The sequence below is a fragment of the Schistocerca gregaria genome, chromosome 1 (assembly GCF_023897955.1).
Source record: "Schistocerca gregaria isolate iqSchGreg1 chromosome 1, iqSchGreg1.2, whole genome shotgun sequence".
In the NCBI taxonomy this organism is placed as follows: domain Eukaryota; kingdom Metazoa; phylum Arthropoda; class Insecta; order Orthoptera; family Acrididae; genus Schistocerca; species Schistocerca gregaria.
The window spans coordinates 626853734-626869028 of NC_064920.1; the positions used below are offsets into that span (position 1 = coordinate 626853734).

General features: G+C 37.4%; 1 protein-coding gene across 2 annotated transcripts in view; it reads right to left on the reverse strand.

Annotated features, from left to right (window-relative positions):
- The window catches only part of LOC126359629 (calpain-A-like), a 198969-nt gene that overhangs the window by 99828 nt on the left and 83846 nt on the right, over window positions 1-15295 (reverse strand). For both annotated transcript variants that reach the window (XM_050007646.1, XM_050007647.1), the window contains exon 4: window positions 218-335. In XM_050007646.1, coding sequence (XP_049863603.1) covers window positions 218-335 — 118 coding nt within the window. The remainder of the gene's footprint in view (window positions 1-217; window positions 336-15295) is intronic.

A 15295-nucleotide genomic window follows, 5' to 3' on the forward strand; every position in this document is an offset into this window, starting at 1 on the left:
ATTATCAGTATTATTTTAGCTATCTTCCATAGTTTTGAAAATCATCTGCTTTGAAAGTTCCCTTTATTGAATTGATTTATTATGGCTTCACACAGTAGTGAAGGCTGTAAAAAGTTCTGTTATGTAGCTCCGAAACATAATTAAATAACAAGTTAATAAAAGACTTCCATGGGGGTTAAACTACAGTTCTACAGTTTATATGTAGGAAATAACTTACCGGAAATGAAATATACCAGCATACTTATCATAAAAGTTTTGGTCATGTGGTATGACTCGTGAGAACAAGTGATCATTGAGTGTAAGATTAGCCACAGCTGCCAGAAACCAACAATCACCTGAAAAAAATGTAAGTGTCACTATCACAGTAAACTAAATATCCAAACATCAAGCAGAAGGATATGTCAGGGCATTCATTCTTTAATTACATTTGTGGCAGACATGAAACACATCTAATTGGACTCTGATGTTCATGAACATGAAACAAGAACAAAAGGTTTTTCCAATCAAACAATGGAAAAACCAGGATGGAATGTAACAATATCAGAGAAGGAAAGTTGCCACTCACCACACTCACCATATAGCGAAGATGCTGAGTCATGATAGGGCACAATAAAACGATTCACATAATTATAGCTTTCGGCCATTAAGGCCTTTGTCAGCAGTAGACACACATACACACGCACACACACACTTGCAAAGGCTACTCTCACACACTTTTGCAGTCTCAAAGAGCAAAAGGTTTTGTATCCTGCTGCAAAAGTCATCACAATTTACGGCCAGGAATGAAGAATAAATACAAATTAAAAGAGAAAATGGAAATCTCATGTCATTAGTGACTGTTCTGCTAAAATATCTGAATCTCTGATATGTAAAGCTTTGTCACACACACACACACACACACACACACACACACACACACACACACACACACACACACACACACACACAGAAAAAGAGAGAGAGAGAGAGAGAGAATGAGAGAGAGAGAGAGAGAGAGAGAGAGAGAGAGAGAGAGAGAGAGAGAGAGAGCAAAATACTAGTTCTCATTCTCATAACTATGCCTTTTATTTTAGCAAAAGAAAGAGAAGTCGAAGAAACAAGGGGATTACGTAGTAAAATCAGCCAGGACCCTTCTCAAGGAGGAGAGAGCAGTAAAACAATGACATTAACACAACAGATTCAATAAGAAGAGCTGAGGCATCAGTGATAAGAGAAGTACAGCTTGAAACAGGAGGTGATAGAAGGGAGAAAGAGGGGGAAAATGCAAAGTGTAAAGACATAAATAAAAAAGGAAAGGAAGTAAATAAATGGGAATGAGAGCAGTAATTCTGGCCAGTGCTAAGATGGTATGAAATATTCATTTAAGATTTATATTAGTGTTGTAAATTCTACAATTAAGTCAGTATGTTTACTACTTATTTTAAAGCAAATTTGTATATAACATATATGTTTAACATGAATATCTTCGTTACAGGGAAGAGAGAATTTCAGTGAGAAAGCATGGTAACTCCTAAACATCCAAATAGTGTGATGAGTGGTGGGCTAACTATGTACTTAAATAACAAGGGTGGTATGAGGACTACAAAGAGTCAATATGATGATACAAAAGGTAACAATATAGAATGCCATAATAAGAATGACAACCAATAAAAACAGTTTGAATTAATGTAATCAAATGTTAGAAGATATTCACTTTCTTCCTTTGCCTTTATTTCATTTTTCTTTCCTTTTTTTCTTTTTTTTATTTTTTCTGCTCAATTGTGTCTTTCTGATTTTGGTTTTTGTTTGAGCACCTAGTACCTCTTTCACAACAAGTGAATTCACAATTCTGAATAAGGACTGTCACCAGCTGTAGAATGGAATCATGTCAATGAAAACTTGTGCCAGACTGGGACTCGAACCCAGATTTCCTGCTAATCGTAAGTGGTCACCTTACCATTTGGGTGCCTGTGCATGAGCCATGGAAGGCCCAAACTTCCATACATCATCACCCAAGTGTCTGTGACCTGTACTCGTACATCCATTATGTATATTCCTGTACAGGTCACATGTTGTAATTGAAAGCCACTTGCCCAGTATCAGCAGATAAATGTAATATTGCAGTGCCTGTGTTATTCTGATTATGATGCAAAGGCACTTTGGCAGCCACAGCCATTAAGAAACACATAAAATGTATGGGAATACACATAATGGACATATGAGTACAGGTCATAGACACATGGTTGATGACATACGAAGGTTGGGTTTAACTGTGAGTCATGCACAGATAGCCAATTGGTAAGACAACTGCTCACGATTGTCAGCCCCTTGTGTTAAGCAGGAAATCTGGGTTCGAATCCTGGTCTGATACAAATTTTATGGCTGATCATAGTCCTTATTCACAGTTGTGAATTCATTTGATGTGATTAGTGACAGCAGTGGTTGCCGCAGTGCCTGTTCCTTTGGACTTTGCATCATAATCAGAATGACACAGGCACTGTACTATCATATTAGCTCTTTAGCTTGTCATTAGTCTCTACAACTGCTTATTTAGCAGATCCCTTTTATTGTTGGAACATCATTGGTGATTTATCTCCCATTTTGTCCTATTGTGTCTTCCTTGAGCCACAAACCTAAACAATTTTCCTATAATGCAAAATAACTAATGAGAACCATGAACTGAAAACTTGTAGACTTTATTCTGCAAAGTAGAAACATAACCAGATGGTAAATGGCAAATGCCTAGCACTTGAAGAAACAAGAATGAGTGGAAACTTTTGAGCATGTTAATATGATATTATAAAGTATTGTGTAGTAAAAAAAGATGGAAAGAATGCAAGTAACCACTTGCTGTAGAGTTGAGGGGTTGAACAGTAGACAGACAAGTGGAATACATTGCGACTAAAACTTTCAAACAAAATTCTTCTGCAAACTACCACACAAACCATACACTTGCACACATACACACAGCTGCATAGTACCAATAGCAAGCCAGACTGGAGTGAGGGGTTGTGCCTACTAATGTAGTGGATATCAGGAACAAGGAAGAGGAGTGAGTGAAGGGGAGGGAAAGGAGAAAGGTAAGGGCTGAAAGCCCTACATCACTGCCACCTCCAACCCTGCTCACTTGTTTACTTTAAAATCTACTCAAAGCTCTAAATCACTTCATCTGTCAATTAATCTACAACCACACTATTCCCTCTTTCTCTGCTCTATTCTCCTTCCACCACTTTCCTGCCTTCCCCATGCTTGAGCTAACCTTGTTATTTGGTTATTCATATTCAGTTCCATAGCTGTCTCTCATTATGCTACCCTTTATGGCCTTTCATTCTTGTTCCTCTTGGCACAGTTCCTCGGCCCAGTCAGGATGGAAGGTGATGACAATGTGGCTGCTTATGTATGAGTGAGTGTGTGCTTTGTCTCTTCATCAGTTCTGAGGAAGCATAATGTCTGAAAGCTTAGTTACAGGTACAGTGTGCTTTATGTATATGTCTGCCACTGAATGCTTCAACCATATGCCACTGAATGCTTCAACCATAAGGCAAATGGTTGAAATGTACCAAGATGAGGTGGGATATTAATATTACTTTTTTTTCTGCTCTCTTTTAAATAAGCTGCACATACGCAATGTAGATATGAAATATACAAATTTTTGTCCAAGCTGTATTATTCAAAACCTTATTATTCAGTATATAGTTTATTGGTTGCTGATAAAAAAGTTTAAAATGAGCATCTAGGACCATTTTATTTACAGAAAAATTCAAAATTTGCAATACATGAAAACAACATGCACTAGAAAATTTAACATCACAAATAGCTTTATTAATGACCCACTTTACTTGAGAATAATCATTCTCTTTCTATTAAAAGGTTTCTTGTATTTTCTGGAAACTGTGTAATCAAAAAGTTACCTTTATTTAAAACTGTCTGTTTCAGAATAGTAAAATCTTACAATCCTTTGAAAAATTCAGTGCCACTGTCTTGTAGACACAATTTTTCTGTTTTCAAGACATTTACCTTTTCTACAATGGCATTCATGTTATTGACATATTTCAATTAGAAAATTTTGGTTTCCAAAAAGCTTGGCAATCTTTTCTAAATCCCTGAACATTCAATATTCTGCTACATAAATTACAACCTGTCATTTATGCCATTTAAAGACTATCCAACTTATAGTTATACAAAATAATTTACTTCTCTAATACACATACATATAAACTACGATTCTTGTCTTACATTTATACTGAAAAGTATAATAGCTTAGTTATATTCTTGTCAGGTCTGCAGCCACATCATATGGTCATTGTGTCATGATGACTGTATGATCCAGTTGCACACCTGACAAGAATATAATGAAGAAAAGGGCTGGGGAAGTTCATGTAGTTACATAATTACTTCATACTCTTTCAGATTTTGTAATAACTGTAATACAAGTGTCTTTAATAGGTGCTGTTGACAGTTGCATTGTTGGCTTTCATCCAACATTCATTACTTAAAGTTCCTTGTTAATCAGTCTGTGCTGAGATACATTAGACTATAGTTAAATGTATGAACTGAGTCCACATCCACCATTTAAAGAGTACAATTACTAAGTTAGTCTGCAATGTGTCATGACGAATGTCAAGTTTATGATGTAAAAGTTCACCATTATAAAAAAAAGACTGTAATGTGAACGTGAATAAATCTGAAAATACTCCGTGATGTAATGAAAAGTTGTTTAAAATTTATTCATAGCACTGAGAAACCATTGACTGGACAATGGCACCTGTTCAGTCAGCTCAGTGAACTTAAATAGTAACTTCCATTATTTAAACTTATGAGTGCATTAACGAAATTTTTCTTTAATCATTTTACACACAAATACATAAAATTGAAGTCCATATACTATCTGCCACTAATGGCAGTAGTTTGTATGACAGAGAAAAACATGAGACATGCCGATGATATTTTATTTCTGTTTCCAGACTCAATATCAAACGTAATATTACATAACAATGTACGTTAGGGTAAAGAATAAATTACTGTTCATTAAGCTTGAAAATATGCAGCAGGAAATTTCCAGTTAATTGATGCATTCTGCATAAAATCAAACTTATGCAATTTTGAAGATAGTGGAGTGGCAGAATTCCAGGGAATGAAAGGCAGCCATGTCTGTCATTATTCTGTAAGAGAAGATATGAAGTGGCCTGGTGAACAGTGCAGACACTGGCAGGGTAGATGTATCATGTGCAAGGGCCAACACGGCCTCCTCAGTCATCTACAAAGTTCTCATATGGATACACTTCCAGTGAAAAAAAAAAAATTAAGACACAATTTTAGCAGAGGAATATCCACTGAGCTCAGAGGAATGGACTCATGCTCATCCCTGATGTGGGGGAGACAACAAATAGTCTATAAGTAAAGATGCTGTTTGGATGATAAATATACATAAGAAATTCTCATAGTAGTTGATCCAAGTAAGACTAAGCATTCACAAGTCAACTTTTCATTCACTTTATTGCCATGAATTTTAGACCTATTATCTGGAAACTCTAAAAACAATCACACACATTTATCTACATGTACATCTATACTCTGCAAACCACTGTGAGGTACATGACAGATGGTACATCCCATTGGATCAGGTATAGGGTTTCTTCCTATTCCATTCACGTAGGAAGTGCAGGAAGAATGATTGTTTGAATGCCTCTGTGCATGCAGTAATTGTTCTAATCTTATCTTGCCTGTATGCAATTTAATGTGTCATCTTCATTGTAATTAGCAGTGTATCTTTTCTTTACAGTGTTGATATTCCAACCTGATGTTTCCATTGTCTGATTTTGTTACCATAACTATTATTAATGTTAACATAGAAATAAAACGGAATACTGAAAATATAACCAAATAAAAGAAGATTAAATGTATTTGCGATTATGAATATGGACAACAACAGCTGTAGAATGGTATGACGACAATGAAAATTTGTGCCGCACCTGTACTCAAACCTGGACTTTCTCTCCATCAGGAGCGGCCGCCATACTATTTGGCTGTCCGTGCACGACTCACAGCCACATAAAAACTTCCATATGATGTCAACCATGCATCTACAAACTCTACTTGTATTATGTACATTCTCATACAGGTGAGACATTTTATTGAAAGTCACTTGCCAGGTGTCAGCAGATAAATATGATATTGCAGTGCACGCATGCACACAGGCCCAAAGGAACAGGCATTGTAATGACTACAGTTGTTGGTGAAATATGTTAAATGTATTTGCAATTGCAAATATGGATGACCATCAGCTGTAGAATGGAATGACAACAATGAAAATTTATGATGGACTGGGACTCGAACAGGGGCTTCCCACTTATCACGAGCAGTCACCTTACCATTTGTCTATCTGTGCATGACTCACGACCAGACCCAAACATCTATATGTCATGAACAACACATCTACAACCTATACTCATACATCCTTATGTATATTTCCATACAGGTGAGACGTTTTACTTGAAAATTGCTTGCCCAGTGTCAGTGCATAAATATGATGTTGCAATGCCTATGTTATTTTGAATTATGATGCAAAGTACTTTGGATATGTATCACATCATAATTCAGAATAACACAGGTACTGCAATATCATATTTATCTGCAGGCACTTGGCGCAAGCCACTTTCAAGTGAAATGTGTCAACTGTACAGAAATATTTCTTACAATAATATCCACATCATCTGTGTAGGACAGAACCTGCACAGTTCTATTGTATATTGTGCCTGATAGGTTAATTTGAGCTGTCCTTAACACTTTATTTAGTGCTATGTTAAAAAGCATACATGAGAGAGCATCCTCTTGCTTGAGTCCACAGTTAGTTTCAAAACTTGGTGTTAATTTCCTAGTACGCATACTTTACATGTTATTTTTCCCATAGTCAAACTTATGACATGTATTAACTGTTGTGGTATGTCCAGTTCATTCATGGCTTCAATAAGCTTATTTCTTTTTATGGTGTCATATGCTGCTTTAGAATCAACAAATGTATGATGTGTTTCTACTTTGTATTCCAATTTTTTTCCCCAATATCTGCCTCCCAGTGGATATTAGTTAACTGCTGATATGCCAAATCTAAATCCTGCCTGGTATCTCTCAATTGTGTTTTCTGCAAAAGGTTGTACACAGGTTCAAAGCAGGAAAGAGAATATTTTATATGTGGTGTTGAGTAACATAATTCCTCTATAGTTTGTACATTCCAGGATGTCCCCTTTGTTGTGTATAGTACATATTACTCCAATGTTCCATTGTATGGGATGACTTTTAGTGTCCATTTATCTGAGATCAGGACATGCATGCACCTAACTAGGTGTTCTCCAACACAATTAATAAGCCCAGCTGGCATGTTGACATTGCCAGGTGACTTACTGTTGGCTAGTTTCTTTATTCCTGGTTGAATCTCTTGCATCAAGGGCATCCCATTTTCCTCTTCTTCCACTTGTTGGTTTTCATTGAGTTCTCATGGTTCAGCATTCTCTGAGGTTAATGATTCCTTAAACTATTCTGCTTAATGATGTAAAATTCTTTTCTTTGATGCTATTAGTTCACCATTTTTTCATCTACAGTCCGTGTTTTTGTTTGAAATTCCTATATAAGGTTACTGACCTTTGTAGAATTTCCTGCTTTCATTAGCATTATTCAGTGATTCAGTGTTCTGCAACTTCCTTTCAAAAAAGCTCCTGTTCTTTGCTTTCAGGATCTGCTTTTCTGCATGCCTTTTTTTCTCTATAGTCACCCACCAGCATTCTTGTTCTTCTGACCTGTATCTTTTTTTACATGCTTCATTCTTTGTTCTTGTTGCCTCCTCACACTCTTCATAATAGCATTCATTCCTTGTGTTCTCTTGGTCCATACCAATCACTTCCTCTGCAGCAGCTTACATTTCATTTCTGACTTCATTCAACTGCTCATTTATGTTCTGCAGGATTCCTGTCAGTATGTCTTTTTCTAAATTACCAGTTAGGTGTTCAGCCTTTCTTGCATCTTTAAGTTATGGGGCATTATACTTATTGTGTCTTTATCTTTAACTTAATGCACATTTGAAATTCTCCCTCTAATTTTTGCTATGAGAAGGTTATGATCAGAGTCCATTTTAGTGTCTATGAAACCACTGCAGTCTAGTCTCTCAGAGCCAAGCCTGGTGCCTATTAATATATGATCACTTTGGTTCCAAGTATTGTTGTCTGCTGACACACTGTTCATTTTATGTACATTCTTATGCTGAAACCACATGCTAAAAACTGCCATGTTAAGTGATGCTGAGAAATTTATCAGACAGGGTCCAATATTATTAATCTCTTTATGTAGACTATACTTGCAAATGGTAAGGGAGAAGGCCTGCTCCTGCCCTACCTTAGCATTCATATCTCCTGCCAATTTTATATATCATTTCTGGACACTGTTGATAAGCTTGCTACACTTCCTCATAGGTCTCCTCTTGTGATGTCTTTTCCTCAGTAGGGGCACTTGCATTTAGCAGACTGTATTCAAAGAATTTCCCCTTTATTTGGATATAACATATACGTGATCTTTATGGTTTAAACCCTATCACTAGTTGTTCAGTGCATTTGACTGACTATAAATATCACACCAAAATTATGTATGCTATTGTGACTGCTGTAGCACATAGTACACTGGTGCTTCTACCTGTTGCAAGGCCATGATACCCACTCTGTACGTTTTCACTATTCCAATCAGGCTTCCAAGGGCTACAATTCTATATAATGTCTGTGCATTCCATGATCTATTTCGTATACTGCTTGTTACTTTGCTATGTCTTTGTGTTAAGATCCATCCAGCTGTACTTCCTTGAACTTTCATAATAAAACTTTTTTCTGGGTATGCATTATTAGCCCATAACCCAACTGTGTATTCTTCCAAGTCCTTTGCTTTCTCTGACAGAATTACAATGTCATCAGCAAATCTCAAAGTTTTCATTTCTTCTCTCTGAACTTTAATTCCTTCTCCAAATTTTTCTTTCGTTTCCTTTACTGCTTGCTCAATGTACAGATCGAATGACATAACACAACACTGTCTCACTCCACTCTCAATTGTCGCTTCTTTTTATGCCCCTCAACTTTTATAACTGCTGCTTGGTTTCTGTACAAGATGTAAATAGCCTTTTACTCCTTGTTTTTTATCCTTGCTACCTTCGCAATTTCCAGGAGAGTATTCCTGTCAAGATTGTTAAAAGCATTCTCAAAGTCCACATGTGCTATAAATGTCAGTTTGCCTTTCCTTAACCTACACTCTAAGATAAGTTGTAGGGTCATTATTGCCTCGCAGGTGCCTACATTTCTACAGAATCCAAATTAATCTTCTCCAATGTCAGCTTCTACGAGTTTTTCCAGTCCCCTGTAAAGAATCTATGTTAGTACTTTGCAAATATGACTTATTAAACTGATAGTTCGATAATATTCAGCACCTGCTTTCTTTGGCATTGTTATATTCTTCTTGAAGTCTGAGGGTATTTCACCTTCTCATATATCTCGCACACCTGATGGGAGAGTTTGTCATAGCTTGCTCTCCCAAGGCTGTCAGTAGTTCTGATGGAATATCATCTACTCCTACTCCTGCGGCCTCTTCTTCAAAGGCCTCTTTGATTTTCCTGTAGGCTGTATCTATATTTTCCCTAGTGATACATTCTTCTAAATCCTTAAATTTGTCCTCTAGCAATTCCTGCTTAGCCATTTGCACTTCCTGTCAACTCAATTTTACAGGTTGTATTCCATTTCACCTGCTTCCTTTTTAAAATTTCTCCTTCTATTAATTAAATACAATATCTCCTGTGTTATACAAGGATTTCTGCTCGGTCTTGCCTTTTCACCTATTTGATTCTCAACTGCCTTCACTGGTTCATCTCTCAAAGCTACCAATTTGTCTTCTGATGTACTCCTCCACCCTGTCCTAGCCAATCACTGCCTAATTTTCCATCTGAAACTCTCAACAAACACTGGTTTTTTGAGCTTACTTTCAGATCCAATCTTCTTAATTTCCTATATTTCTGCAATTTCTTCAGTTTTAGTCTACTGTTCATAACCAATAAATTGCGGTCTGAGCCCACTTTCATCTGCCCATGGAAATATCTTACAATTTCAAATCCAGTTCTAACATCTCTGTCTTACCCTTACATAATCAATCTGGAGCTTCCCGGTGTCTCCAGGCCTCTTCCACATATACAACCTTATTTAATGACTCCTAAAACAAGTGTTAGTGATGATTAAATTATGCACTGTGCAAAATTGTACCAGGCAGCTGCCTCTTTCATTCCTTTCCCCTGCAACCATATTCACCTGCTGTTTCACCTTCTATTCCTTTTTCTACTATCAAATTACAGTCCCTCATAACAATTAAATTTTTGTCACTCTTAATTATCTGAATAATTTCTTTTATCTTATTATACATTTCTTCATTCTCTTCACCAACTGAGGAACTAGTTGGCATATAAACTTTTGCTTTTGTGGTGTGTGTGGGCTTCATGTCTGTCTTGGCTATGCTGTTCATAGCAGCTTAGCCACATTCCTGTTTTGTTATTCATCATTAAATTTGGTCCTACATTACTACTATTTGATTCTGTATTTATAACCCTGTTTTAAACGCACCAGAAGTATTGGTCCTCCTGGCACCAAATTTCACCAATTTCCAACGTATCAAACTTCAACCCATCCATTTCCTTTTTAAATTTTCTAACCTATGTGCCTGATTAAGGGATCTTACATTCCACACTCCAATCTGTAAAATACCAGCTTTATTTCTCCTGATAATGACAGTCCCCTAAGCAATCCTCACCCACAGATATGAATTTTACAACAAAATTTGTAAAATGGTGTACCACTGCCACCATCTGTGTCATTTGATACTAAGTAATATTTATTTTTCTTCTTTTGCATTCTATTCCTATTCAGTTCTAAGCCATGGTTTAGGAACATTCAATCTACCTGCATAGGTAAATGTTTTAGTACTATTGCTCCGAAAGTTGTCTGTGATAATGTTTCACTGCACTTTACACAACTGATTAAATACCAGAGTCATTGGGTATGTGTTTACAGTCTGCAAACACTCTTGAATTCCTTAATTTCTTTTTCATTTTTCCAATTCTTTTTATTTATGTCACACACTCTGATACTGAACATCAGCAGTCGAGCATCTATCTGTGTCCTCAAGCTAACTGAGCATCATTATTTGAGATGCCATTAACCATGAGATATACACTATAATCCTGCAATCTTGATGCCTTTGCTAAAATTTTCAGTGGCAATGCTGCTGGTTCTCGTAACTGTAGTTACATATTGTATGATGGGAGCTACATTATATGAAATGGCATGTGATTCAAGTACAGCTTCAGACTAAGGATTTTCTAAGAAATTTAAATTAAAATCTTCACTTACTCTGTATACAGTCGAATGACTTAATCATACGACAAGGTGTTTCATAAATAATCAAAAATTACTAATTCGAGTCCTGTGTATTGTGGGTATTACTGTTAAGTTTCCATAAATTTACTTCCACAGTATAAGCTTAAAATGCTGATCACAAAAGAACTAACAAGATTCAGTGTTTTTGTATTTACATCATTCTTAATGAAGCAGCTTCTCCTTTCTGCAAACTTGACCCACAGTAGCTGAAAGCTAATTTACATTCATCCATATTACATTGTGCTGGCTGACTACATTACACCCACACTGCAGCTCTGCTGCTGGACTGGGGAGTCAGTTTGTGAACAATGGGCTTAAGGTGCTAAACCCAAACAGAGAGGATGAGAATAAGGTGCTTCTGGCCGTCACTGATGCTGTTGCATATATGACAGCAGCGCATTCAACTATTAAACGTATTCTACCCATTGATGCTGCACGTAACTTGTGTAGTGCATGGGATCAACCGCATAGCAGGGCAAGTAAGGCTACAATTTCCTAAAGTAAATAAGTCAGTGGCTCCAAGTTTACCTACACTATACGACAGATGGAAAAAATATTTTCTGCCCAGGGTGCAGTAAGATGGTTAGTTGAGGTGCGCTCATGCTTCGTATTTGCCTAACACTTTGGTCTTTTTTTATTTATTTGTTATCGCTATCCCTGTTAATACCAAATACTCTTTATAGGTGTTTTATTATTCATATGAAAAAAATAGATCACGGATCTTTAGGTTAAAACCTATTTTTTTTCCTAAGCTCCAATTTGCATATAAGTTGGTACTTATGCATTTCATGACTAAGTAAACTGAACACCGTTAGGTCTATAGGACCTAAAATTGCGTATTTCGACATTGACGCCTAATTTTCCCTATTTCGGAATCAAAACCCAAAAAAGTACCTATTTCGTTAATCTGACATAGAGGTCTTGTGTTTTCAAAGATTAGAGAAAGGAAGTAAACTTAGGGATTTACGTCTCGTTGAAGGTGAATGCCGTTAGAGACTGTTTACAGTTCCTTTGCTTGCTTTACTACCAACAGCACTTGGCACGGTTTAATGTCATCCATCCAAGTACGCGCCGAACTCTACAGTGCTTAACTTCGGTGAGCGAATGGGAAGCGGTCAAAGATTTGAGTTACACATTAGAATCAAATGTGGGAGTACTAAATGTTATATTTGAAAATATTTCATTCGTAGGATTCTGGCCAGCTGTGTATTTTCGCAAAGAAACGGTTTCATAGGCCTTAAGCTGAGCACGAATTAAAAAATCACAATGTTAATCGTAGACGCCCTCTATAGCTAAATTACTGCCCTTCACGCATATTCTCACTGCTGTGTACAGGCAGTCCTATTAAACTACTCTGTTTCGTGAAAGGTATTATACGTGAATTTTCCGGTTCGAAAAATAATTTGCCAGTAGTGAGATGTTTTCATCTGAAGCACGGGTAGATTCCATTCGCTTGTTCAGAAGAGGCGGCCATCTGTCAGGTGCCGTATCTCCAGCAACGAGTAAGGTACTTCCCCTACCGCTCCCACACACCACAGTAAAAAAAAAAAAAAAAAAAAAAAAAGTGTAGCGACCGATGTGTTAAGTGTTACTGACGTTCTAAGTGCAAAATAAATTCTAGTTGCTGTGTGAGAATACTGTTGTTGTTGTTGTCTTCAGTCCTGAGACTGGTTTGATGCAGCTCTCCATGCTACTCTATCCTGTGCAAGCTGCTTCATCTCCCAGTACCTACTACAACCTACATCCTTCTGAATCTGCTTAGTGTACTCATCTCTCGGTCTCCCTCTACGATTTTTACCCTACACACTGCCCTCCAATGCTAAATTCGTGATCCCTTGATGCCTCAAAACATGTCCTACCAACCGATCCCTTCTTCTAGTCAAGTTGTGCCACAAACTTCTCTTCTCCCCAATCCTATTCAATACCTCCTCATTAGTTACGTGATCTATCCACCTTATCTTCAGTAGTGAGAATACTACGCCATGACAAAAGCAGCTAGTTCAAAGTCTACTCATATAAGGCAGTGGCTGCAAGATTTTCCGCATTATACAACACATGGGAAAATTATTTTCTGCCAAACATGCAACAAGGAGGTTAGTTGTTTTTCTCAGACTTCTTATTTTCCTGTCGCTTAGGATTTTTTATCGCTATCCTTTAGTAATACGAAATACTCTTTATATGCGATTCTAAACTGCATTTCCCTTTTCTCTCGTATTCGGTTTCAAGTGTTAAGAAATCTCACTTAACTCAGCATGCAGATGGAATCGCACATAAAGCTAATGTTGAGCGAAAGCCAAAACTGAAGCAAACTCTTTTAACCAATAAATCTGGTGAATCCTCCGAAAAAAACAAGTTCTGCAGTGAATTGTGTCATGCATTTGTGGCAGCAAACATCCCATTTCGGAAACTAGAAAACCCAATTTTCAGAGGTTTTCTTGAGAAGTACTGCCATCAGTCTATTCCTGCAGAGTCAACTTTACTTAAGAATTATGTGGATTCAGCTTACAATGCTGCAATGCACAGAATCCGAGAAGATGTTGGAGAATCTTGTATATGGATTTCTGTGGCTGAAACTACTGACAGCCTTGACCGTTACATTGCAAACCTGATAATTGGCAAGCTAGATCCAGATGCTCCATCCAGACCTCAATTGATTTACTCAAAACAGCTTGCAAAAACTAACCAACAAACAATAGCACAGTTTGTGAACACTGGGCTTAAGGTGCTAAACCCATACGGAGTGGATGAGAATAAGGTGCTTCTGGCTGTCACTGATGCTGCTGCATATATGACAGCAGCGCATTCAACTATTAAACGTATTCTACCCATTGATGCTGCACGTAACTTGTGTAGTGCATGGGATCAACCGCATAGCAGAGCAAGTAAGGCTACAATTTCCTAAAGTAAATAAAGTAATATCTATGGTGAAGAGTTGTTAAGGCACCATCAAGAATACAGGCATTCAAATAACAGTTTCCAGATGTCCCATTGCCACCAGAGCCTGGCACTGGAGCACGTGGCTGATAACAGCAGAATACTATAGTACGCATCTCTCAGCTGTCCAGAAAGTGGTTGAAGATATATCGGAGGATGCTGCATCCATAACTTCAGCAGTGGAGTTACTCAAAGATTCTTCTTTAAAACGGGACTTATCTTCCATTAGGGCCCACTACATATCTATGTGAAGAATAATTTCAGAATTAGAAGGCTCAAAGAGACCTATCTACGACAATATTTATTTGCTTGAAGAAGTCAAAATGAAAATTAATGAAGTGTCAGGTGAAGTAGGGGAAAAAGTATAGGCAAAAATGCAAATGGTTTTGCAGAACACAAGCCTGTAGGAGTTGTGTGCAGCTGCCGACACACTCAGTGGAAAATTCAGCGCTCCTGACTGTATCATTTCTGTCCAACATGTGCCGAAAATGAAGTATGCCCCTGTCACATGTGTTGATGTAGAACGTTCTTTTTCAGCGTATAAATTGAGTTTGACTGACAAGCGCCACAGGTTTTTACTAGAAAACCTACAAAAGATTTTGGTTATTCATTGTGAAGCCGACTGTGGTCAGAATATGTGAAACAAAGAATGTATTAATTAAACCATTGCCACATCTTTTTTACAGAGATCTTTATCTTGCAGGAACTCAAAAATATTCTAGAAACATCCCCCGGGCTGTGGCTAAGCCATGTCTCCGCTATATCCTTTTTTTCAGGAGTACTAGTTCTGCGGGGGTTTGCAGGAGAGCTTCTGCAAAGTTTGGAAGGTAGGAGACGAGATTCTGGCAGAAGTAAAGCTGTGAGGAAGGGGCGTGAGTCGTGCTTGGGTAGCTCAGTTGGTAGAGCACTTTCCTGCGAAAGGCAAAGGTCCCGAGTTC